The 27,654-nt window shown below is 40.3% G+C and overlaps 1 protein-coding gene across 1 annotated transcript; it reads right to left on the minus strand.

Annotated features, from left to right (window-relative positions):
- Positions 1-55: 55 nt before the first annotated feature.
- WDFY1 (WD repeat and FYVE domain containing 1) lies at positions 56-27,246 on the minus strand. Its single transcript, XM_057417090.1, has 13 exons — positions 26,984-27,246; positions 19,884-19,951; positions 18,117-18,190; positions 16,847-16,901; positions 15,379-15,522; positions 12,874-12,880; positions 12,169-12,281; positions 9,496-9,622; positions 7,787-7,892; positions 5,584-5,685; positions 4,662-4,792; positions 3,626-3,734; positions 56-2,930 (listed from the first exon to the last, which is right to left on the minus strand). Exons 1-13 carry the CDS (start codon positions 27,118-27,120, stop codon positions 2,871-2,873), a joined length of 1,233 nt encoding a protein of 410 aa, XP_057273073.1. The 5' UTR covers positions 27,121-27,246; the 3' UTR covers positions 56-2,870.
- Between the last annotated feature and the right edge of the window lie 408 nt (positions 27,247-27,654).

The raw sequence follows: 27,654 nt of genomic DNA on the forward strand, positions 1-27,654 counted from the left end.
GGGGGTTGTGCATTCACAGAATGGAAGAAAAGATGGATCATCCAAACAGACTAAGTGAATATCAAGAAATATTTTATTATACGTGTAATCAAAGTTTAAAAAACAGACAAGAAGGAGCAAGGGACAGGTTTATCTAGCATCTCTTAACTGCAAGGTACAGAAATACAACTAGTAAAGAATTAGCACATATTAGTACCCTTTGCTCCCCTTCCCTGCCCCAGTGAAGGAGGTTATACAAGCAAGATTAGAAATGCTTCAGATCAAGCCTTCTCAGTAATTGCACACTACAGCTGATGTTCAGATTCATGAGAGCATATGTGTCCCTTCAAAATAGTTGTTTATAAACAAAACACTATCTCTTTAGTGGTTTGTAAGCATTACTCATTCAACACCAAGAGTATACTTAAATGACTAATGATTTAGCAGCCATAATTGTCTTGTTATATCTAAACTGATGCTATCTTTAAGTATATCAATTATAGAAAATAGATTCCTTAGGTTTAACAGTATGTAGTAGAGATTATATTATCTAGAGGCAAAACTGTAATGCAAAGAAGTAGAGGAAGTATTCACAGGGAAGAGGGGAGCTGCAGGCTAAGCAGGGGGCATGTAACTAAAAATGCTGAAGCTCAGGAGTGCTAGCTGCAAAGGAGTTACACCTCAGTATCATTGGTGTAAGTTTCAGAACATCTAGTTTGAAAAATATGCTATTCCTCCGACATCTACATCAATCTCCCAACTTAACTCTTGATCCTAGATCCTCCTTACCTACCACAGTAGAATCTTAAACAGTTCTAGCAATGTAATTCATGTTCTGTCTTACACACTGTGAGGAAGGCTTCTATTTTCTTCCAGAGCCAGACATGAAGAAGTCTGAAAGTGAATGCAGAGCATTATCAAGGCTTATTCACCCAGCCTCCTTTCTAATTTACAAGGGTGAAGGCCTTCAGTGCAGAAAGCTGCAACTTTTTTTTTTCAGTATAAGCTGATTTTCTTTCAATAGCTTAGAAATAAGCCTTCACAAAAACCACTAAGCTATACAGCATGTAGCATGTAGCAAGGCATGAGTCAAATCAGCATGACAAGTTTCCAATCCCAAACTGAGGGCAAGTTTTGGGATGCCCACAAAAGAGGGATTTATTTATTCTTCGGTGGCCCAATAAGCATAGCAAATTAAAAAGACTCTTTGACAAACTTCCAGAGAAGGCCCATCAAAAAGCAGACAAAGCCAGATTCAAAATAACAGTAACATATTCTAGATTCTAATGCCCTTTGGAGACTATCAGCTTTTTGGCTTAAAATGCAAGTGAATCATGACATATTAACAATACCATGATCTTCATGTATTTCAGCCTACAGCATGGTCCAGTGCAGGTTATTAGTGTCAAGTTACACACCTAGGACTTGAATTCACCAACACTCATAGCACCACTTGATTGTTGCTGTAAATAAAGACAATCTAACCTTTAAGTCCTCTGCCAGAAAGAGCCTATTACCTTTTGACAGTTGTGCAACACCATGTATTCCAAGCCAGCTGACCTACCCACAATTTTTGTCCTCACACATATGCTTCTGTCTTCAGAAAAATCTAAACAGCTCCAAGCTTAAAACTGTGACATATTACCTCAGCTTCAGAAGCTTCAAAGTAAATTCTTGCAGTGTTCAAATGCAGGAAATTCACACAGCTGACATACCAATTTATTGACAATATCTCAATAATTATTTCCTGTACGTGCCAACTGCAGTCACAAAACCCTCCCAGTTCTTCTTTACACTTCTCTGATTTCAGACAGGAAATAATCAACAGTAAGTATTTTGGGATCAACACACTTAAGTGCAGGGGGAAAAAAAGCAGTTGTTCTGTACCTCAGTAATTATTGCTCTGTGTTTATCCATTTTAAGCAACATCAAGGTAGCATCTGAGTTTATGCCACACTTTAGCAGAGTCAGGTTCTCTACTGTTAAAGAAACATCAGCCTTTCCATGGGAAAAAAGTCTCTAAAATTTAGCTGGCCATATTTTCTTAGCCGTTATATCCGACAAGGCAGATTTGCTTAACTTCCCATTCTAACACCATTATAGAGCTGTCAAATTATATGGCTCAGACCTACAGCCTGTCTTTAGAGTAGAGTAGCTGGGCTGCATGTTTTCGTAAGAATGAGAGAAGTTTATTAGCTATGCTAAAACACTACCTAAAGAACCTAGAATTGTTCAAAGCCTCACCAGCTACTTAAATAAAACAGTTGACCCACAAAAGTGATTTCACTAGTAAATGAACTTGAAGAAAAACACTACAAGAAAGCCAATAAAGGAAATCTTGTGTGATCAAAGGTTCTCCAACTATCTCATCTGAAAGAAGTTATGTGCCATTTTCCTCCTTCCATAGGAATAACCATCATACCTTTTCAAGGCAGTTTAGACAGTGACTGCTCAAACGTATTCTACAGAACTGCTTTTTGGAAGAGAGAATAAGTTATTTTACTATTTGCACAAATTGCATTTACTACAGTTGTTTTACTCAGATAATGGTTTAGCTACAAGGTATCTGTACAAGATTTATCAGCAGAGATAGCACACTGTTAACACTATATATGTAAACTGAGAAACAACAGGTCCTTTCATCAAGGGGTCATATTGCCAGTAGCCATTTTAAGTTAGTCCAAGAGGCTGCAAAACTGCACTTCTGCACCAAGGAGATTCCTGGTGAGCCCAACAGAAAAGCCGTGCTCTACAAAGGTGACTGTCCATCCAGGAACAGCAGCAGGAGAAGAATCAAGCAGCCAGTGTTTGCGGTAATAATCGTAAGAAGAATTCCATCCGTTCGGTGCATATTGCTGTACATAAGGTGCATAACCCTGTCATGTATGAGATCAGCGTGAAGAGAAGCCAGTTGCAAGGCTGCAACCAACTACTGGCGTCATGTCCCAGATCTGGAAGAAAATATTGTAGAGAATTACGCAGCATTATTGTAAGACCCAAGAGGTATTTCTGTAAGAGGCACAAAAGCAAACATGGATACCTCCCTGGAGACAAAGCAGCAACTACTTGAGAAAAAAAGCCAGAGTTATACCAGCCTTACAAACCTAAAGTCAAACTCTGGGCTCAAGAGAGCCTTGTAGCAGTTCTCTGTGGGTGTGTTTCAAAAAGCGCTATGTAGTTTGTTACAAACAGGCTTACACAAAACCAACATAGACTGGAACAGTCTCAAGTTCTGACATGCATGGTGGATGTGTAACTGAAGCACATCAAGATTCTATATTCAGCCTGATTTCCATGTCCCTGTCTCATAACCAAGGCTTTTAAGTTGCAATGGTCCAAGAAGCCAGGGAGTTCAGAGTTAAGGAAGTCTGCTTCATCCCATCTGTGCCTTTAAGGCTGCTGGCCCATTCTCCTACTGCTTTGTTTGTCCAGAGGAGAGTCCAGCTCTGACAGCTAAACTCCATAAAGTGGAGTCACTTTAGGTGACTGTCATTCAGCTGCAGGAAGAACAGCCTGCAACAGATAGGATTCTTGCTGACCTTGTTTTAACTTTGTAGCAACAGTTGTCAGAAAGAAAAAAGTATATACAAACATTAGTCCTCTATTAAGTATCTCTAATAAATGCACGAAAGAGGTACATGAATACCTTCACAATCCGGTCGCTCCCACAAGTGACCATTAGCCCTCTGGAGATGTCCATGGACATGTATGAAATGTTGTGTTTTCCTTCATGAAAGGTTGCCAAGGAAGTACGGCTGCATGAGAACAATTCAAATGAAAGCCAGCTGTCAGATGAAGCTTGACAGCATCGTTATAGCAGTGCAAAATAAACTTACAAGAAAATAAAGTTGCCCAAGGACTAACAAATCAGTCCTGAAAACTGCAGTGCCATATTAAAAGGGCCAGAATTAAATTAGCAAGTCATACTATGGCATTGCTTGTGTAGTTATACAGGTGTGACATTTCTTAGTCTTCTACAACCTGTTAATAATACCAGGGCAGAAGTGGGAAAGCACATTAGTAAATAATTCTACTCTTGGTTATTAAGTCAAGCTCAGCTACATTTATCCTCTGGCTATAGCTAGTCAACCACAAAAACAACCCCCAACCCAACAACTACCACCATAACAAAAAAAAAGCCAATTTTGGGAGTGTTTGGGATCTGGTTACTTTGGTCCTTTAGCACACCACGTGTCCAAGGAGATGACAAAACAGTGAAGTGCTGCTCTTATCAAGATAATAACAGGGTTCCTCCATTGCAAAAAATGGTTTAATGAGACAGCAAACAATGTTTAACCCAATTTGCTTGCATGTTGGGCTGTGAAGAATATTCCCAAAGAAGCAGTTTTCAGTAGTTCAGCATGAACTAATCCACATGCCATCAATAGCATTTAGCTAAACAGAAATCTTGAAACAAATGTTTCAGCTCTAGATCTGGGCTCATGGAAAATAAGAAATAGAGTAGATAAAAAAGTTGCAATACCACATCTAATCCAAATTAGTCTGCAGTGCCAGCTGAGGGATCTCGGCTATTTTAGTGCTTTGAGTGCCCAAGGAAAAGGTGGCCTAGCAGCAGAGGGTCAACAGTCACACAGTGTAGCATTGTGTGTGGATATGGAGGAAGCACAAGCATTTCTATACCTCAGCAGTATTACTTTTGTTTATTATTCTTTAATACTCACTCTTCATCCTTGATTGACTCAAAACAGGAATCACAGACACGGACCTGGAACTCAAATCCCATGATTGGGTAACTTGACCGTTTGCTACTGCACTTCCCACACACTGCTTGCCCACATTTTCTGCAATGATGCTTCACGGAGGAAGAAGAAAACAAACAAATCACTATTATTGTGTCGCTTACCAAGCACTCACTGAATAAAACCAAGACAGCTTCTGGTTTGCATCCTGTTAGGAAGCAACCTGTTAGGAAGTCTTCCGTTAGGTCAAAGACCAAGGAGTCTGGAGTTCTGTACAATCTTCTTGGCCATTAATGAGTTTACCTCCATATTGCCCTGACCATCCTCTACTCTTTTTGCAAGCTCCTTCTGGGAGTAGGGGAAAAAAAAAGGGTTGAATAATCAACCAAGAAAATAATAAGTCTAAGGAAGTCAGAAACAGATAAGTGCCTTGGTGCCTGTCCAGTACCTCCAAAAAGAAATCTATCTGCAAGACTTTTACATTCTAGACGGTAAGAACAGGGCCATCACTGCCTCACTGAACTTAGAACCCTACAATGTTAGGCTGCAACTTGCTCAGTTATGGGGCATTGTGTGCTGCTTTACACAATGCTTGAGGATTAGCTGTCCACAGTTCCAGTGCATAGAGATATTCAGAGAAATCCAACACAGTGCCGACAACACAACTTGCTTTGCCCCATGATGGAAGTTTGATGTAATACTTTCCATAGAATCTGGAAATTTCTTAGCACTGCCTAGAAGCTGTGACCTCTCAATAAACCCTCACTTCAAAGCAGCAAAAATACCAACAGTTTAAAAGATCTAACAGCTTTTAATAGTTTTCTGTTTACATTTTGCTTAAGTGCTGAAATACAGCTGAGCACTCAAAACAGCAATCTCACCTGCCTCAAAACAGCAATCTCACCTGCCTCAACCCTAATGTCTTTGTGTCCCACATTTGCTTTATATTCCAGAAGAAAGGTTGTTCACATTTCTGGCAGGAATCACTTTCTAGCCATTGAGGAGCCTATAAAAGAGCAAGAGATATAAGCAATCAGAATTATTTTTCCTCATACGACAGCCAAAGAAGTCTGTTTTAAGAACACAAAGTAAAGTTTTATTTGGAAAGATGCCCTGTCTCAGCTCTGGACATTACAACAGATTGCCTAAGGTATAGTACATAGGAAGCTTAGTATAAAAGACAAGACTTCAAATCCAAGACTACAGTTATTTGTTACCTACATAACTCCTATGCTTTTTAAGCCTACAGCAGTGTGTTATGGTACTGCCTTAGTAAGTAACCTAATTGAAACATCTAAGTTATTAAATTTGCTGCAGGCATTCAAGGACTGCTGCTCTGGTTGACTAGATGATCTTTAAGGGCTAGTGTAGTCCAAACTGTAGAGGATATGAGGCAATCATCCTCTCGAAAGGCAGGGTCCAGAAGTAAATTCTGGAAGTAATCATATTTTGTATCCCTAGGATGGCAGTTTGAAATAATTAAGAACTCATATGCATTTTCCATCTTGCTCATACCTTCATTAAGCACTCCTTCTCCCACCAACATACTATTCCTGCCATAAATGGATTAGGCCAAATAAAAATCCTTAAGAGCTTTCACATATTTTAACACTCTCAGATACTTTAACTGAGCACCCTTGTAATGAATAGGAAGAGAGGCACAATACTTTTAGTACAGACTTGAATTATGTATATTCTATACATCCTTATACATCTGATGGGTTTCAGGGAGACTCCCCTGACAGGAAGAAAGCTGGAACAACAAAGCTTTTCTCCTGAATTCACTTAGATCCATTGTTGATAGTAATAAAACAATAGTATTGTCAGACACACCACCATCTCACTATGAATATTTATTAATACCAGATGTCCATTTCCTACATCTTCAACCTTGATTGCATCCCCTTCCTTCCTCCACACTAGTGGAAAATACTGTAAAGGGTAGTAACAAGTCTAGCATGGGGGGGTGGGGAGCAAAGTAGAGGAAATGAGTCACCTTTCCCCCAAGTGAGATGTTCCATATTGCTTCTTTCAGTTACTTACAATAAGTTTTCACTTAATAGCATTTTTGAGAAGACAATCCACTTTCTGGCTCCCTCTAACAGAAGAGCAGGATATCTTCCTGATCTTTTCATCTTCATTTCAGCATAAAATAGGAGGTAAAAACCTGCCAACATTATTGCCAACATATAGTTGGAACTGATTGAGATCATAGCAACACTGTCAGCACAGTTACCATTCCTTCTAATCAAAACAAGTCTGTCGTCTAGTCTCATTTGCATATTTGAAGATGCCCTATAACACAACTCACTAGCTAGTGCTTCAGAGGAAGTATGTTCATCATTCTTCAAACATTTAGTTTCTTTGCTTTTGGATTGGGCTTGATTATGTTTTTCCAATGAGTTCTGAGATATCATGGCTGTTTTAAAGCTAACTGTATTATTTTACTTGTATTAAAACTGTCTATTATTTACAAGATCCCTTACTTATTGTGTGCAGATCCAAAAGAGACATAGGCACATCTTGTTTTCCCAGTTGTATTGCAAGTCAATTATTTACAATTACAAAGTTTCATAATATCACAGAAGCTTTGAAGAGAGGTCATGATGAAAATGTTAGGAGCTTCACATACAGCATCCAGTGTGTTTCAGGTGAAGAAGAAAACAGTTCTTAACCATGACACTTGCATTTAAGGAATAGCAATAGAGCTGAGCCTTAAATACTGTTTTATGGGAGCAACCAAAATTAACTCCCATAATTACAGTTTAACCAAAAATAGTAGTAATACATATATTTTCAGCTTCTATGATGGATATGAACTGACACAAAAAGAATCTGCATGCCAGGCTCAGCTGCTGTGTACTAAGGTCTTCAAAAAAATGCTATGTGGGGACTGAATCTCTACATTCTGAAGTGCATGGACAGACACTAGAACAGCAGTTTTTAGCTATGTGATTCAGCATTGAAGTTTCAGGTAATGTAAGAAAACCAGCCTGCAGAACTGACTAAGGAAAGCCACATCAGCCTCTGAAAAAGAGGGGAGGCTAAAGAGAAAATAAAGTAAAAAGAAAGTAGAAAGAAATCTTTGACCTTGGTTATGATCTTACCTCTTCTCGGCTGATATCCATGTTCCAAACAGCAATTCCCCCATCAGCTGAACAAGATACCAGCTGTCGTGTCAGCTGTATGTAACAGATAGCCTGCACCTTGTCACTGCAAACGAAGTAGACACTATTTACCCACAGGTATTTAAACAAAGCTTAGTTTCCCAGCAAACCCTGATTTATCCTTTTAAAGCTACCTAGGAAGCCAAAAATTATTTCCAAACACTTCGGTAAGTCTACTAAGTAGAGCCATGAAGATGAGTGAACAGATGCTGTCACCTGAGCATTGCCTTAGCATCAGGACATTGCCTAGAACAGCATTTTTACAGGCTTGACCAGAATACCAGAGGTACAGTTCCACGTTAACATTTGCTGGCAGTAAGCATTGACAGTGAGTTGAGTGTCAACTGCCTCAGAGCGTGCGTGCGAATACTCTTCTGTGTTGGCAAGGAAAGTCAGTTATCAAAACAGAGACAAGTGGAAAAATAATAAGAAATATTTGTTTCAAGATACAGCTAGGAAGCAGATGGAGCTTCCACTTTTGCTAACAAATCACAGTAAGTCTGTAGCTGCAAAGCAAAGCATGCATTCACCAATAAGACAATTTAATCCTAAATAAAGGCATGGCAAAATAACAGTCTACCCTAAGATGCTAAACAAAGGATCTCAACAGTATTAGACTGCTTTGCAACATCCAAGTTGAATTAAAAAAAAACATTCTGCTACTCAGAACAACTTACTTTCCCATTCAGTATGAAGTCTGATGCTAAGTGGGATGTTTGAAGAGAAACTAACAGTGTTACAAGTCTTCACCAGGACACATGATGCAGCAGTAACAGCAGTATAAAGTCCTCCAGTCACTGACTTCGGTTACTTTTTTTGTAACCAGTACTCTATTAATTAGTTCTTTAGCCATAAAACTAAATCCTCAAGATTTAACAAGAGTTCTAGGGCTAAGGCTATCAGTCTTGATCAAAGGTGGATGGAGACATCTATGGAATTAGACAAGAGGAGAATGCACTATACAAATACATCTTTAAACATAAACAAGATCTCAACTACCACTTCATTTCTAAAGTAAAATATATCTTCGGTGGTGAACTGCCAGTCAGATGGAATTGAGGCCCTAGATTTAAAAAATGGCAGCTAGTGTTGTGTCTCTGTAAAAATAAAGACTTGATTAATACAGACAACTAACTACTTTATCCATAGAAAAGTGCAGATGTAACATACTTTTCTGAAGTCAAGAGACCACCCCTACGATTTAGCCAATCACTGTATCACCTCACTGAGAGAAGATGGCTGGGAACAGGAAAATACTGATGTTTATTCTACATGGGTGCATCAACACACATATACATAGTTTCTAGCCCCAACTTCACAGGCAACTCAGTGAGGTATTTACAAAACATAAGCCTGCAACTTTTACATAAGGTCCAAACAAGATGATTTAGGAGTTTTATCCACCTTTTTCCTATAACCTACTTTTATGTTACTTTTAAACCATGGTTAACAAGAACGTATCTAACATGAGCAAAAATAAAGATTTATCAGTAACACTATCCTAGTACTGACTTTCTTCCTCCTCAGAGTTCTGCAAGAAGTTATTTTCTCTCTTATTCACATTCATATATTTTGCTGTGCTATTTACTCTTCCTGGGACTCTGTGTTCATTATGGAACATGTAGGAAAAATAAGACCCCATTACATACTGATGGCCCTGAAGCAGCAGTGTTCGTCCCTTCCTTCCACCAATATCCCACATGATAATGCTGTGATCAGAGGCACCTGAGAAGAGCAGTCGTTGAGCTGGATCCCACCACAGGGAAGTAATACTTCCTAGGAAAGAACATTCTGCAGTTAGATCTAAGGGAGTCACTCCCCAACACAGTGATGCTCTTCTGGGTCATTAAAGTGAAACCTGAAATAGTCCCTTACTACAGCAACAGAGACTGAAAGCCCTAAGGCAAACAACATCATTCAACAGCAAGATACAATCTTCCTAGAGAGACAAAGAGCATTTAACAACAAAACAAAACATTCCTAAGAAGAAAGTTTGATTCAAATCATAAATCAGAAAGTTTGAGTTACTGTCTTTCTGCCCATTGTATTTAGGTAGTTGGTTTTAGGAGCTGGCAGGCTAATGTGATCTTTGGAAGGTGAAAAGTATTAAAACTTGCCAAGTAGAAACTACTACATACTACACAATAAGGTGCTTGGTCAGCAGTTTCGGAACAGCATGCAGTGTTCACAGCTAAACCAACTCCATTACATAACTATTTACAACATTAATAGTTGGAATAAGAAACTAAGTGACAGTTTCACAGCTGTTAGCAAATCTGGCCACGATGTACTGTATTACAAAACTAGATTTCAGAAGGCCCAACCTGGCTGTGCAGCTCATTATTCAGTCATCTTACAGCAGCAGTCTTATACTAAACCCATGGATATTGTAATGTAGGCAGGAGACTAAAGAATGAATTTTGTTACTCAAACCAGCTATAGTCTTGAAGTTGCAAGAACATTTTACTGCCTTCCAGACATCCTTCCCTTTAGAGCATCCTTCCATTGCTCAGGTTTGGGTTTTTGGTTTGCTTGGTTGGTTGTTTTTTTTTTTCCATAAAAAAACCTTGTTAGTCTGAAAGCATGATGAATGGTAGTTTACAGCCCAAATCAGTCCCTTCCAGGTCTCTGGAGCAAAAGCTTATTCTTGCCCCCTTTAGGACTAGACTATTTCAGACTGATCCATCTCAGAATAACTGTATTAGAGCACAGTGGGCATCTGCAACATAAAAAGCAGCTGCCCACTGAAGGACAAGCTCTAAAAACATTTAAACTGCAAAGCAGACACTGATTGATTATGAAGTCACAGTAACGCAAGAGCTAGAAAGGAAATAAAATGAAGTCAGACTTGAAGTCTGGCAAACAAAGCTGCACTCAGAGAAGAAATAGATGCCATTCAAGTTTAGAGTTACCAGGCCTTGAGAGTATTACCCAAATACTGTGGAGGAAAAAAAGTAGCTACTATTACACCCATTGAAGAAAAACCTGGTTTTGCCCCTCGGATTTAAACATCTTTTATACTAAATCAATTCTTGTTTTGAGGATCACAATCTCCATACAGATGGGAACTTACATATAAGCCAAAGTTGCTGCCACGTGGACAGCACTGCTGGAGCTGGTGCTTAGAAGCAGTAGACAGAATACGCACTTTATGCAGTGCTGTGCCAAGACATACTGCTTTCAGACTTAAGGAGTTGCACTTGAGCAGACTAGTGCAAAAGCATACAGAGGTAAAGGACCAAGAGAATTATTTTGCTCTTAATGAAGTAATCTGAAATTCTGGCTGAAAGCAGAAGAGGCATTTATCATTTGAAAATCTTGACTTGCCTCCTGCATTCAAAACCAGCATGATAATTTTAGAGTCATCTGTAAGTCAGGAGCCTACTCGACTTTAACAAAGTCTACTCTATACTTACAGCTATTAAACAAGGCAGCCTTTTCCAGTGGATCAGACTCATGATTCTGAGTAATTCACCCCTACCCAAATGCAAACTAGTCAGCTGATTTGAAAGTTGCCAGTACCACATGGGAAGAGGCATTAAGTCTTGTTTATTTCTCTCAGTATATTATTAAATTGCACATTTGTCTGTGATTTGCATTCTTGCCTTACTCATTACGTCGGAGAGTGACTCCGTATCATGTTACAGACCATTTAGTTCTTCAGTTGATATAAGGATTTCAGCTATACTACATGGAATGAGACGTCTGTCTTTCACTAGACAGTTCTGATTCTAAAAGGCTCTCTAAATTTCTTGCATACAGCTTAGTTTCAGCTAAACATAGGAAACTAAACTAGAGCCTCAAGGAGTGATCAGAACAGCAAAGTCTGTATTGAGCAGAATTAAGTGGCTTTTTAGAAGCTAGACTGTGAGCTGCTAGGTATTATTATAGTACTAGAAGGTCTCCAGGAAAAAACAACCCAACAACCAAGAAGACCCTACATTCTCATCCCTTCTTTTCAATAGTAGGGAGAATAAAGTTTTTAAAGGTGGCCATCTAGTGGATAACTTGTGTTTAATTGAATACGTATGTTTATTTTTCATCTATAATAAAAATACCCATCAGTATTTACATATTTGCAAATATGCAAATACATCAGTATTTACATTATTTACAAGGCTAAGATTTCCCCTCACAAGAACATGCCTGTTCTTAAAGAAGTCATATGTACAGCTCTAAACAGCTTCTGGTAACTACTACCCTGCACTAGTTGTTTACCCAAAGTCTATCCTTACAAGGCAGACATCAAACTTCATAATCCCAGTTTACAAATGGGTACTATAATCTGGGTCAAGTGGAATTAAGAGCAAGAGTTACTCTACCTTCATGCCCTTTGAGCGTTGTGATAACTGAGCATGTATTCTGCTCAAGCTTCAGGAGAGTGATCTGTCCAGAATAATCACCAACGAATGCATGTCGAGTTTCATGATCATATCTGAATATCAGTCAAGGAGAAGCCCCATTTGACCTTATGAGTATTTTACAGAACTAAAACAGATAGCACAGTTGTCCGTTACAGAGTTTAAACAAATTGGAAAAAAAACCCAACATTTTAATGTGCCACATAAATATTTACATTACCACCTGTCCTGGGTTCAGCTGTAACAGTTATTTTTCTTCTTCTTAGTAGCTGGCGCAGTGCTGTGTTTTCAACTTTAGTCTGAGAACACACCAATGTTTTAGTTGTTGCTAAGTAATGCTTACCCTGATCAAGGGCTTTTCAGTCTCTCGTGCTCTGCCAGTGAGGAGGGGCACTACTACTAAACAGGACGGAGACCATAATAGTTAAAACTTTTTCATTCCTCTCTTCTCCTCATGCTTCCCTATATGTGCATGTAAAACAGCATGGAAAATAAGTGAGTAAAAGTTTTAGAAAGCCACTGGAGAAGCCATGATGTAATTCCCCTTGTTTAAGGCAGGACAAGAAGATTTAGACCATTTCTAGCAGCTATTTACAGAACGCACTCATGTTCTACGAGCAATGCCAGAATTCCCCAAGCTACTTCTTGTAGTGCACAGCTACTCACTGAACACCTCACTGGACACTGGATGGTATTCAGTCTTACCCAGTGCTACTATCTGCTCCTACAGACTTAAGTTTTCTGGCATGTTATACTAGTTGATGCCCTCAGGATAAGAAAACCAAGATACAATGACACTGACCTCCTACAGCTAGTTTACCTTACAGCAGAAGTATACTCCAAATGTTCTAGCTACTGAGAAGGTGAGACCATGTAATTTCTCGGTCCGTTTTCTGCACTTTCAAGTTTACTAATGCAGGTCCTTGAGCACAGTATCAAAGACTGAAATGATTTTCAGAAAGAGTTCTGTTACTTAACAGTGACATAAAAGCAACACCACACCCTAACATGTAATCTATTAAAAAGGTGGCATACTGGGCTATCTTATACATCATAACAGTTTTCTGATATTCAGGCTTTGCAACTATATAACTACCATTTCCAGAAGCTAAAGCACAGCAAGCTGTATAGAACGATATAATTTGCCACCTTTACAAGACTTTTGATATTCAGGATATATGCAAGAGCTATGAAAAATCCAAACAGCTGATACCACATAACCCAAGAGTTGTGTATAATCTCACCTGTCCTTCTGGAGCCACACAGAAACACAAGCAGTGGCTAGCAAAGTAGCCTACTTTACACAACAGAAAAGACTAAACTTTAAAAAGTCAATGTACCAAAAAGCCCATCACCGTAAGTGAAAAAAACAGAAGTTTTGACATCTGATGAGATTCTGAAATCTCTTAAGCCTTCAGAATCTTGAGATAATGATTCACTTTCAACAAATCCACTAAGTCTGTGACCATGTGATACTTTCTTCATCTTGGAAGTTCAGGCAAGCATTATCCCCACTAATCCAGTAAAGAATAAGCACTCTGCTGTGGTTTTCAGAAGTTTACACATGGGATCATTAATAACTCCTACGGAAATTCCTGATAGGGAGGCCAGCAGCTAGTACACACACCAGAAACCTAGTTCTTTCAAACATAAATCCAAAGGCAGGATAAATGACAATGCATTTGCAAATGTCACAGTCTTCAGTGGAAATTTATTTTTATCTTAATAGAAAAGGTCATATTCTTTCCTCCATTTTCATAATACACTGTTCCATTATTTGCAATAGTATCAGCTATAGAACCCACTGAATTCAAATAGTGAGACTCAGAGGCACCAGACAGTTCATAGACTCATAGAATAGTTAGGGTTGGAAAGGACCTTAAAATCATCTAGTTCCAACGTCCCCTGCTATGGACAGGGACACCTCACACTAAACCGTCTCACCCAAGGCTTCGTCCAACCTGGTCTTGAACACTGCCAGGGATGGAGCATTCACAACCTCCCTGGGCAACCTATTCCAGTGCCTCATCACCCTAACAGGAAAGAATTTCAGTTCTGTGAGCTATTCTCCTAACACACACACCCCAATATTAACGCCGCTCTGTGCTGCATGGAGCTGAGGTGAGGTGTACATGAAATATTTTGTGGGACACAACTCCAAAGGACAGCAAAAAAGAGGAACAATGCAACAACACAAACCTGTGAGTCAGCTCTTCAGTCAGTATGGCAGGGTCTGCACAGATGTGACACCTCAGAAGGCTGGACCTGCTGCTGGCAACCAAGCAGTTAGCTTTTCTTTTAGTTTCTTCACACTACACAGGTATATTACAATTTTAGAGAGGTCTTTATTTTTATAAGAGATGTAGTTCAGCTTTTCAATCATGCCACTTCTGCATTGCTGCCATTAATCTTCATACACCAACCAGTTCCTCCAGTTACTATCCAGCCACATCTAAACTGCCACCATTAACAAGCGCTAAAACAGTTTTAGAATTTATTTAACTCATGCTTATGAGTTTTGCTTATGAGTTTTTCACTCATGCTCATGACATATGAACTACATTTTAAGCTACCGGGTTTGTAAGTCTTTTCTGCAGGATAAAGAATGGCTTGAAGTACTTGCAACTGAATAGACAACTGGTCTTTAAACTACAAATGTTGCAGTTAAAAGCAATCTGCAGGAAAGGAAACTGCACACAGACAAATCGCTACTAGTAATGAATAAAGTTTCAAAGTACCCCATAGCTTAAAAATGGAAAAGATTAATATGAGCAAACACAGAACAATTAAAGCAAAGGATTTTCATTATGTTTTATGCTCTTGAAGAACTCAAATGCAAACTAGCATCTGTTGAACAAAGTGACTTGCCTAGGAAGTATACAGGCCAGACTACAGATAGTTAAAAGTCACTGTCACAAGATGCTACAAACATTTCAAAATTAGGAACTAGTACATACTGTGATTTATGTAACTCAAGGTCACAACATCCCCTTCCTACTAACTAACAACAGCTAACAGAAATAAAGGTATTAAACATCTAATCAGGTTTGCAGACATGCAAGATACTTCACTCTAGCTTTTTATATGAAAAGGAGGGAACAAATTGAGCTAAAGGAACAAAATATTCTCTAGTTTCAGGGTCACAATCATTTTTCAAAGGATATTGTAAACATGAAGCCCAAGAGGTGAAATAATGCCTTCCCAACATACTCCCACTCCTGGTGCACATCCAGCTGATACACTTGTCGTGACCAGTGCTGATAACCCACTCTGATGCCAGGCAAAAAGTAATAGCAGACACTCGATTCTGATGAGCTGTGGAAAAAAAAGGATTCTGGCTAGTTTTTCCTAAAACTCCAAGTGATGTATTCTTATGTTCTAATTCAGAGATACATAGGTTGAAGATGATATCTAAGCAATGCCCCAGGGAGATGTTTTTACAGTTATATTTGCCTCTAAGCCAAATTAAAAGGTTAGCATTGTTCTGTTTGGTAGTTGCCTTCTGACCCAGCTGAAGTGAACCAAACATGTCAATCAGCTAATTAAAGTCTTCCTTCCACAAAGACAGAAACTGAGTTCAGCCCAGATACCCAAGATGCTCTGGTTAAGGAGCAGGCAAATCTTCAGCTTCCTCTAGTTAGGCCAGGACTTCTGGGAGTAATGTAACACATCTAAAAACCCTAATTGCTTTAAGTGCCTCCTTCTCCTGACCCCAGGGGAGCTATGCTCACATTCATGCTTTTAAGCACCTGAGAGTATATCTAGCCCATGTAATTCAAACTGCTACTTGTGATAGCAACCAAATCCCACCCAACTCTGTTTAGAAAGCTGCCACTAAGCAAGAAGCTATAAACATTAGAAAGAAGCCCCCCAGCCCCCAGTATGCAAGCAATTTCCTTGACCGAGCTGTAAAGTCATCTTCCTTAGGACAAAGGGGTTTTTTTGTTGCTTTAAGAACAAGGTCTTTTTTCTCCTAACCAAGAACATTGCTTCTATCAGTGTCAGGGAGTCATAAGACAAACTGCGCTTTGTTTTGCTACATAATCCGCAGTCTTTAAGAGTCTCCATCAAGCCTTTCACATGAATATTCCAATTTAAACCAGCCATTGAGTTTTGTATTTCTTTAAAGGATGTGCAAATGCTGAAATTAGCATCTCCATAAATACAAGAAGAACAATCCCTATTCCCTATGTACCAGAAAAATTAGATCTTTTTTTATCCCTATTGCTCTCCTAAGATGACAGAGAAGGCAAGGACTCTTACCTTCAAGTAACCAAGCTCAGTGAATATGGAAAGTGAGGATGAAAACTACAAATACCAATATGCACCTTTAGAAAGCTCTTACCCTAACATTCATGTAACAGAGCCACAGTTGAAGAACCAAAGATGAACTCACTAGTTCTGGCTCATTACACTCACAGACTAATGATGTACTGAACTTAATGACTGCAACTCAGACTCAGCTGACAGAGGATTACTCAATAACACAACATTTTTCTTACGGCAGTTATTCCAACTAAGTGACATCTAGAAGGTCAGTCAGACTTTAAGCATATTTGGACTTGATTAATCTATGATGGTGTCCTATTTCCCAAGCATTACATGCAAATCTCAGTGTAAACAGTGGTTAAGAGTTTACCTGGATAAGTCTTCACAAAGTTCATCTTATTAAAGTCTTCTGAAATATGAAATTCCTAAAAGCAAAGTGGAACTATCAGAAAAGATACCATAGTAACATAAGCAATATTGATACCCCAAAAAAGAACAGTAACCTCAAAGGCCAGAATTTGCATAGCAAATATCTAGCAGTTTCTGAGGCTGGAGCATAGCGCACTGACACACCAACTGTAAATTGAAGTAACTAGTGAACTTCATTTTCAATAGGGAGCATCCTTTCAGCATTAAGCGTATTTCAGTATCAAGTTTGCTGAAGGAAGAATACAGGAAGAAAGAGCTCTCATTTGGTCCCAGCAGGAACAAACAAAACTGTACATAGTAGTATTTCTGATTTAAGTATCTGAGACTTCATAATGGACATATTTAAGTGAGAGTATTTTCTATTTGATCCATTACTGAAATTTTAAAAGTCTCAGCTTACAATTTCAAGTAGTTATCACTAGAATCACTATTCTCTGTAGTTCTGTGTAGGCAATTCACACCTACTTATCAGCAGAATCACTATTTATGACAGTCATGCAGTACCCTGTATCCTTCCTTATATGACAATTATGATTTTGATCTTATTTTCACAGAGAAAGGAAACCATTAAAGCATCTGAGAGTCACAAGATTCCCCTCCTTTGCCAAGGAAAGAGGGGAAGAATACAGACCCACGTTCTATTCTGCCATATGCATCTGCTCTCCAGGAAAGTGAAAGCAATTACAATGATGGTATAAAAAGACAGAAGAATTCCCAGAAAGAAACCAGCCCTGCCTCTTGTCATTTTAGGAGTAGTGTTGAAATTTCCATATCACAAAAAGATCTGCAGCAAGAGAATCCAGAGAAATGTGCATGACGAGGTACAAGCAGATCCATACTTCTGGCCAGATGCAAGGTAGCTACAGTTCACAACCGCTGTTAGTACACCACCATAGCACTCTGCCCAGCTTAATATACCCCTCAAAATAATTCCTTGATGAAATACAATTGTTTGGGTCCACTGCTACACCAATGGCTCAATGACTTCTTGAGGGTAGCTGGCTCATATCTAGCCAGAAGAACCCTTGCTAATCTGCAGTCCTCCCATGTACATCTCAGGTGAACTGTCAAGAAGTTCAGCCATTTAGTAGTAGTTGCATTCCAAAAACAAAGGAAAGAAAATGAATTAACAGCTGCCAGCAACACTTGATGCTCACAGACAACCTAAGCAATTCTAACTCACAAACTGAAGAAAAGTCACAGCAACTTACCATGATAGCCCCATTATCCTGGCCTACAAATATTCTTCTGCTGTCATGATGATAAGCCATGGCTGAACATGGTGCTGTCAAAAAAGGCAGACATAACAGTCATTGAAACAGAGGCATTAGGATACACAACTTATGGCTTTTTTTTCCACTCAAGACAAAAGCTGATTGAAATTAGTCTACATAGATAGCATCCCTTGGTAAGATAGTGAAGCTGAGGGAAGGAACACTATTACAGTAGCTCAGACAAAGCACTAGGAAGCATATGCAAAAATGATTTCCTGCCCCAGGATGCAACCGAGTAAGAGAAATTTTACACAGGCTGAAAGCTTACTTAGCAACCACAGCATGTGCAGCTGGTTACACTTAAGAACTTGAGCTCACTAAAATTATCTCAAGAGGATCCCTAAGTTGTATACAACAATAATCTGTTCTTTATATTTGAGGACTTTATCACTAGAGAGAGATAAAGTGCTAGAGACAAATAGGTAATTGCATGTCAACTTCATATGGAATCCTGTCTCAACATCTGCAACTTTAAGGAGACTTATTTTTTTGAGATTACACACAATCTTTTTCAGCAGAAAGCCTCTAGACCTACTTCCCTTTTTGAAATTAAGGGCTAAAATAGATGTGAAAAGCAATGACAACGAAAATACAATAAAAGGTCCTAAAGAAATTTTGCACAGAAATTTCACTGAAGAATGTCTTCATTTAACTTGCAAATTACAAGGATGAGAAAGATACAGTGTTCTAAACCAATACCTTCTTCCCCCAGGACCCTCAGAAAATGTGGCCCTGAAGGTGTTTGTAGAAATTTAAAGACAGACAGCACAGTCTGGAATATTACAGGGGTCATACTGCATAAGGACAAGTCCACCCCTTGGAACTACCTACAGGCAGACATTGTTTTGCATAAACTTTTGTAGGTTTATACATACAATCTGAATAGTTTTAGAAAACTAATAAATGGAGCAACTGCTGTAATTGAGATCAACTATTAGGAAAAAAAAATAAAAAGATTACATTTCATATTTTCAACCTAGATGGTAGGCTACTGAGCCTGCAGCTAAGGCAGCACAGAACACCATGAAGTCCAATTCTTTGGTTTTCATTGAACATTTGTATGGAAATTACTCCAGGAATTGTCATTCCAAAGACTATCTTTCGTGTTATGATATTTTGTTTTGCCATTGTATTCCTTCTTTTTACATGTGGTATGTGTCCAGGTAGCAACTAGACATTAAAGAAGCTACAGCAAAGAACCCAGGCTGACTGATGTTCCAAAACCAAAAAAGCACACTGACATTCAAGATTTACTCAACACTGAAGCTGTTGCTCAGTGCTGTTTTCTTAATAATCTAAATGTTGAGGGGGAGAGGGGGGCAAAGAAAGAAGACAGGTTCTTTCAACCTTGGAAAGCACAGAATATTCTTATGCCTGAACTTTAAAGCTAATCATTTGAAAAGGTCACTTATTCAGCAAAAGAATTATTTGCCAGCATTTGAGACATCTACAGCTGCAGATCCATACAGCAATTAATGTGGTGAAGGATCCGGTTCTGACAGAATGCTGCTTTAGATCTCACCCACTATACAGCTAGTTTCAAACTAAAGTCTGAGCCAGAGTGTCTGCAAAGTTCCCAATTTCAAAACCACCGAGCAAATCCAACACTTGGAGAAATGGGAAGGAGGTATTCACACACACAGCACAGGTACAAAACCCATGTCATGCTTGGCCACCACTTACCATCTCCAGCATTGTACTTACATGACATAGTGTGATAGATACTGGGCCAGTATTGTCCACTGTCTCTCTTCAGCCATACTCGTATTGTTCTGTTGGGAAAGAGCAGGGAAAAGACAGTTTTAACTAAGTGCATCATCCCTTGCATCTGAAACAGTTAACCAGTTTACTTACACATCAGCTCAAATCCTCCCAGCTTTTGTGCAGCTCAAACATAATAGGTAGAGGAATAATATAACAGAATCACAGTACTCCAATAGTACTTTAACATAACAAGAATAATAGTACTAAGAATAGCCACCTTTGGATTCTGAAGAGTCTTCTCCAAAACTATTTATATATGGACTTTTAGCAAGTATGGAATGGAAATACTATTTCATCTCACCACAGAAACTGCTACATATCGTATCCCTTTAATTCCTTCTCCTTGGCTCTGGCTGATTTAAGTCACATTCAAGTTGAAGGAACTTTTCAGCTTTGGCTGAACTTGTTTTAGAGCAGATGAAGTGTTTGATTTGTTTAAATAAAAATAAAAAAAAGAGGAAATAATTCTACTATGGAAGCCTGAACTTTTGAATTTTTACAGCTTCTCTGTGCAACTCATCCTTCAGCAAGCCAGATACTGAATATTGTTAGAGAAGCACCTCATCCTCCAGACCAGCACATTACTGACACCTCCAGCCCCAAATATTGACTTATGGATCCATAGGGGACATCATATCTAGTTCAGTGTTATTTCCTCTTAGCCACGCCTCTACTCTCTCATGTACGAATGCAAAGGACAAGCAACATTAGCAGCACTGTTACACTGCACTGCTCCTCTGGCCTAAATATGAAAAGGATTGATTAGCCAGTCACATGGGAATTGAAAGAAATTGGCAAGATGATGTGAGAGCATGCCAGTGTTCTTTGTAACATTGTTTTAGGTTTGTAGTTTTCTAGAATCAGACTTGGAAGGAAAGGAAAAATGGCCTTGAGAACATTCAGCATTATACCACTCTCACCACTGTCTAATCCTGGGAGGAGGGATATAAGAGAGTCAGCAAGGAAGTGGAAGGTTATTGTCAGTTAAAAACATTCCTACAATAGGCACATCTGAAGGGTATCTACATCAAGAAGTTAAGAGCACACATGTACACAGTATTAAGGTTATTTTAAGTCTACTTGAAATTTCCTCTCCAGATTATTGTTTGCCTTCTTGATACTGTTTAAATCCAACTTCCTCATGGAAACCTAAATGATCTGTAAATATGTGTACCTGGAAACACTGCCAAGAGAGTTCATTAAGATGACTTGTTCTATTTACTTTTGGCTAAAAAAAGGAACTAACTCAACCAGGGGATAGATTTGCCAAACATCATATGGGACTGCCAGTAAGTTTAACAAGAAGAGTACAGGAAGGAACTGGTACCCTGCACCAGGACTAGCACTTTTGAGGTTGAATATATAAAGGTAGCATTCTAATTTTGTAATCCATTTAAGGGCTTTTCTTTAAAGGACCACTCAAAAATAAAGCAAACGGCCACCCTTAATGTACTACTTTCCTTTTCTAAAAGTTGAAATCAATACAGCTGAGTACACACTGCCTCAAAACAATGATTTTCAGCTTTTGAATCAAGCCACTGTTCCACCAGTTCAGTGGCAGATGCGTATCACTCCAGTCCATAAGATATTATGCATTAAGACAATCTCTTAAAAGCTATCACTTTCTTTTTACAGCAATCTGAACTCTGCCCCATCGTCAGAAAGTTAACACTTCAGGAGAGCAGTTGCTATTATCTTGGTAACATGAGAAAAAACAATGCTTCCAAGACATTTTTATGATGCAAATGACAGTGATATGGTTTAGCACCTGTGCACTTTAATGGCTTTTTAATCTGCTTTTTAAATCAGCTCCATCATATTCAAACTCTTCAGAACATCTCAGATAGTAGTTTCCAAACTTACTAACTCAACTCTTTCACTTCTAGCTAAAACCATGCAATTATATAAAGAGACTAGGTTTATCATAGTGATTGAGGTCATGCATTTCTAATTTTCATGAGGTAGACTTTATCTCCTCTCAGTATTCTGGTCGACTACACTAAACTAGGAATTAACATAAAGGAAGCAAGGATTTGGTTTTCCTAAGCAAATTATTTCCTGGGAGTATAATTTGTGCACCAATCATCAGTAACACAGCCCCTCACTGAAGTTGAGAGCCTAAGCAAATAGCTGCAAGAGTTAGCAAAATTGACTTCTGAAAGCTTCTTATTTTGGTTTAAGCAAGATTTAGACTTCACTAGCCTCGTGTTTGCAAAGATAAGCTGTCAAGACAGCTTTATATCTAATTATACAAAACTCTGAGCAAAATTGTAAGAGATTGTTTTTACAGTACTCAGCAAATAACCTGTGCCAAAATACCACTTCTCAGTTCTCTCCCAGAGACCAGTTGTGGTGCATCTCCTTTTGTTAGGACAAATTAATTGGTACCAGTTCTAGGTCCAAGGACTAGAAAAGTCCTCCAGTAATACTGCTTCCACAGTCTCCTTGTACCATTATTTTTGGTTTTTTATTATGAGAACTACTACATCAATCCTAGAAACTCCAGCACTCCTCTCAAAACTTTCTTTATTTAACAAAGAGGCCTGTGCTCAGTACCTGAGAAGAGCTGGCTACCACACCACACTTACTTTTCCTTAGGCTTTTCCTATTAAGGGCCTGGAAAAACACAGGTTGATTTGACAGCAGTCTCAGTAAGGATGTGAAAATGCTGAAACTCTTTAAGGAGCACCCAGAGATAGATAGATACATGCTTTTAAGATTACAGTAGGCTCAGATATCCGAGAGTGGCAGGAGGAAGTAAGACAAGATTAAAAAAGACCTCCAAATTTCCCCAGCATTTGAGTATTGAAACAGCTGGAAAGCATGTGTGTTTATAAAAGAGTAATTCAAAGGGTTTTTTTTAGTTGTTTGGGTTTTTTTTCAGTAATATAAAGAAAGGCACAAAAAGACATCTTTAAGCAATAACAAGCACGGCCTTAGCAATTCCTAAACATTTCCATTGCTCTCAATAGCTGCTTCTTGTACAGAGGAAGTACCCAACAGCGCTGGTGATAAAATTTGAGGTTTGAGAACTGAGAAAATCCTTTAGTGTTCCAACAGTATTTGTGCTTGTGCCACATAGGCTGTCCTCTAAAATCCAAATGCATTATGTCAGGGAGAAACAAGTGATGAAAGATTAGCAGGCAAATCCAGACTTGTTACAACCCAGCACTGTCGCAAGTACTACACAGACACACTAGCCCTGCTCCAAGAACTGCATCTTCCCAACACCTTCAAACCACTAACCATTGCTTTCCTACCTGAAAGCAATCACAATTGTTTTCCTAGCAAGAAAACAGAAGACTGCATTTTTCTGGTAGTCAAAATAAACCAGAAGTATTTACATTGCTATTGACCATGTTCCCAAAACAGCACTAGGAATCTGGTTTAATCACAACACAATGCAATCTCAAGGACTCACAGTTGATGGTTTTATTTAATTTCTGCTCACAAAAACATTAGTTTTGACCAATATTTAAGTTCCATAACAGAAAAAAGCCCAACCAAACTTAATACCACAACTACAAGCAGTAGTTCCAATGCAATAGCAGCTGCTAATGATCACAGAACACCAGCATGCAGATGTACTAGTGACTCTAGAGATCCCATTAACCTGCAGCATATACAATACCTTCACCTTGCATTTAGGGTCTTATACACTAGTTTATAATCCCTCAGTATCCCCAACTACAGCTGGGAAACACCAATCTTGCCTTAGGTATTTGTTTGCTGAGAACAAGGATGATAAGGCCAAGTCTAGAGATTTGGTGGTATCACAGATCTGTGCAGCCCACACGGGCCTATATCAGCTCTGAGAAAACACAAGCCAGCCTTGAGCGGACAGATCCAACTCACAGCTGGTACCCAGGCCTCTGCCCAGGCTGAGGTAAACACTGCAACAATTCCGAACATTGTCTGGGAGCCAGAGTCAGACAAGATACTCAGAGGGACACAGAGTGAATTACCCTTTCTGGGTAAGTTCTGAGAAAGCTTCACCGATAGCAAGTATCCTGCCAAAAGTCAGATTTGGAAAACTAGTAATTTAACTCCTGCAAGTATATTCTTGCTACCGTTTTCGGCTTCAAAACTTACAAAAGAAAAGCTAGGTTTTTATTTGTATTCGCAAATCTACAATGGCACCTTTTGTACCCTCAAAAAAAAAAACAAACCAACCAACCAAACAGAAAACAAACAAGCAAAACCACCACCACCACCAAAAACCTGTTACTTCTCATTCTAGAAAATACAACTTAAACTAGAAAGAACTACGACTCCTTTAATGAGAGGATAATCTACAACACTGCTGGGAAATGTTTGCGCACCAGTATTTTCCTCACTACTTAACTTGTAAACACATTCCTCTGACTGGCTATTATGAAATACTTGACAGCCTTAGCTGTATTGAGATTTAATCAAACATGCTTTTGCACTACTTTCTCGGTGTACACAGCAGTACTTTCACATCTTCAACTCTGTACTATGCTTGATGCTAACAGCATCATCACTTATGCAGTATTAACACCTACATCCTGTTTATAGTAAACAAATAGAAGAGCAGTAAGTTTGATAACATGCTAAACTGTAGGTGAAGTACATGTGAGTAAGCTTTGATGTACTATAGGAGGTATCCCATATTAGAGGTACTACAGTGCAATGGTTTCTGAAAGCTTAAAGGTCTAAGTAAACTCCCATAGTAAGGCAGCCTACACAAATTTAACCCCGAGTCCAAATCTTCTCTTAGAAATTTATACACACCAAACGTGGGTAACGGCCTCTGCCCTCCTTGCACAAGTCTGTATCTGACTTGCCCAGATAACGATGCAGCTGCATCCCTGGCTCTTACCAACACAGTCTAAGCATGCAGGCTGCTAACCTTCAGCTTTAGACCTTTAAGTCTGAAAGTTGACATTGTCTGCAACATGCAAGCCTCTGCAAACCTGCACCATGAAATTCAGTTTAACTCATACCCACTCCTAAAAATTGCTATTTCCTCTTCTCCCAGCCAGGAAGCACACCAAAACAAGGTTAAGATTCAACCCACAGTTGCACCCAAAAGGCCAACTTCATCCTGCACATGACTAAGATACCAGAACAATCTCATGCAAGAGAAGAATGAAAAGGAAGCTGCTCAGTCCCATCCAAAACCTGTTATCCAACATGTACTACAGAAAGTCATTTCCACAGGAAGGGAAGAGACTAACCCAAGTCCACCTTTCAATCAAAGCCAGAAAACACAGCTAACACATCCAAGCGTAAATGCTTGCTGTAAGCAAGGTACAATTACTGCCATGGTTCAACAAGGAGCAGTATGTATTACTGCTCAAAGGGTCAAGATGCTGAACGCTTCCAGAACCCAGAGCTCCATCATTCTAGAAGCCTGGGAAAGAAGACCATGATATCTGTCACATGGTAGAATTTGATGGTACGACCATAACACTAAAACGCTTAAGAGCACTTCTTGAATGGCCTATTAAGATAAGCACCCAATGTGATAGCTGAAAAAAAGTATTTTTTAGGAATAAGAGCCTGACTCCAAGTGGCTCAGAAAAATATTTTCAAATAACTTTTAAACAGAAGGAAATCTTTGTCTTCAGTTACTCCAAACTTACGGCATTTGTACTTCAGACTTTTTGACTTCAGTAATGAGTTTTTACTCCTGTCCTGATAACTGATAGCTCGTCTAAGCATTAAGTGTGTTAATCTTCAGGGGAAATAAAAAAGGGAGTGGGATATAGTTAGCCACTTTGAAGAACTAATTATTAAGTCTTCCTCTTCTGAAATCAACTACTTTTACTGTCTGCTTTCTAAAATGCTCAACTGGCACTTGAAAACAATTCTTCGCATACTAGTGAAAAACACGTTCTTGTCTCCTCTCCACAGAGAGCGAAGCTAGACTAGAGCGTTCCGATTTCTCTGAAGTGCTGATAATCAGCGCCAGTCATTGTATACTCCTTTCAAACCCTGCTAGTTACAGGAGAGGAGCTCTAAAGAAGAATCTCTTATGCCTCTTCATATTTAAAAGTCACTTTCCACATAGCGTGCCAGAAATTCCAGCTCTCACCACTACACTGCAGACCCCTCATCTTTCTCCTAACCAACAATCTTGTGCTACTTGCTTCCTCATTTCCACTTTCATCTGAATAACTGCTTAATGACATTACCAGCTTTAGTGACAGATGTTTCACATACCGTATCAAGGATGGGGATTACAACCTGAACACCTTTTCCCTTCCTTTCCAGAAACCACTGTCCTCAGCAGCTCATCACCACCTCTCCCCTCAGATCTGCCAACTCACTCTCTCAACGGTTTCAGCCAGGCTTGAGACGTTCAGGCTGAGGCACCAGAATGGGCTTGTTTTGAAGCAGCTTGGAGAGCTCCAAACTCTCATGCAAGTGATTGAGCCAACACAGCTGACGGCAGAGGAAAGCATACCCCCACACTTTCGGTTCTACTCATTACCACTGCAGACCCCTTTCACACACACAAACGAGTTGTACTTTTCCATCTACTTCGCAGGGCTGGAAAAGAAGTACGACGGCTTTTTCCCATCCGCAGGGGAACGCTCCCAGCCCCGCTCCCGCCCGCAGACTCCCTCCGAGAGCGGGAAGCCGGGTGACGATACTTTCCTCCCTCGAAGTGCCGCCTCGGTTATTTCCTTACGGCTCCAGGCAAAGAGTCATGGCTGCATGCCTCCTAGCAAAGTTGGAGCCTACAAAGTGAATTTCACCCCATTCCCAGTGCTGCGCTTCCCCAACTCAGCCGGCTCCCGTCGGCTGCCACCTCCCGCTGGGACCGCACCGCCGCTGCGCCCCGGCTCCGAAGCTGCGGGATCGGGGCCCCAGCCCCGCACGGAGTGGGTACCGCCGAGTGAGAGGAGAGGACCGGACGGGACCCGACCCTCCGCCGAGGGGCCGCGCCAGCCCTGCCGGCCCGTCTCGCCACCAGCGCCCCGGCCTAGCCCCCTCGGACCCCCGTGGGGGATCGGGCCGTCACCGCCCCGTGAGGCGCCCCGGCGGGCCGGACCGCATTCCCCACTCACCTGTCCTCGCTGGCCGTGATAACCCCGTCCTCCTTGGGGATGAGGAGCGCGGCGCTCACCACATCCTGGTGCCCCTCGACCTTGCTGAGGAGGACAGGCCGGCTGCTCTGAGGCCGCGAGTGGATCTCCGCCGCCATGTTGCTGCGGGACCGGCCCGCCGCCCATCAGCTGACGGCGCGGGGAAAGCCCGCCGGCCGCCGTAACGTCGCGTGTAGCGGCGCCGCGCCGAGGTGCCCCGTGTAGCGGCGCAGCACGGCCGCGCGCTGACGCCATCTCCGGCGCGGGGCGGGGCAGGCCGGCGGCAGCCGTATTCTCTGTAGTAGAAGAGCCACGGAGCCGTATGTCGCAGAAGAGAGGGAGAAATGGATCTCTGTGGGGCTGTGGCTTCCTAAGCGGGAGAAGGTGGCCGTGGGCTGTAACACTGTTCCTACGGCTTGATCCATGGGGCTGGCTGTGCTGTCCCGTACACAAACCACACTGCTGTTAAATACAGTTATTGCCACCACTCTAGAGCCCAAGGAGCCACCTCACTGCCCAGCCTGGCCTAGGGTCTCACTAAGGACACAAAGAAAAGAGTATTCCCCCTGGACTAATTAACAGAGGGATACGGACTGAGAAAGGATGTGTAGTCACAGGAAGTATATTAGCTAGTTTCTTTATGCCTTTTAAAC

The sequence above is a fragment of the Pezoporus wallicus genome, unplaced genomic scaffold (genome assembly GCF_028554395.1).
Source record: "Pezoporus wallicus isolate ANWC-B61680 ecotype Strahan unplaced genomic scaffold, APGP_CSIRO_Pwel_v1 contig_360, whole genome shotgun sequence".
NCBI lineage: Eukaryota > Metazoa > Chordata > Aves > Psittaciformes > Psittacidae > Pezoporus > Pezoporus wallicus.

Bases quoted from the DNA above. Each gene is read 5' to 3' on its own strand.
- WDFY1 (XM_057417090.1), bottom strand. From the start codon at position 27,120: ATGGCGGCGGAGATCCACTCGCGGCCTCAGAGCAGCCGGCCTGTCCTC. The intron at 7,893-9,495 runs GTATGTAATGGG...CTTCGTTTGCAG, and splicing joins CTGCTGCTTCAGGGCCATCA to TGACAAGGTGCAGGCTATCT. The intron at 3,735-4,661 runs GTGAGTATTAAA...GTTCTCATGCAG, and splicing joins GAGTCAATCAAGGATGAAGA to CCGTACTTCCTTGGCAACCT.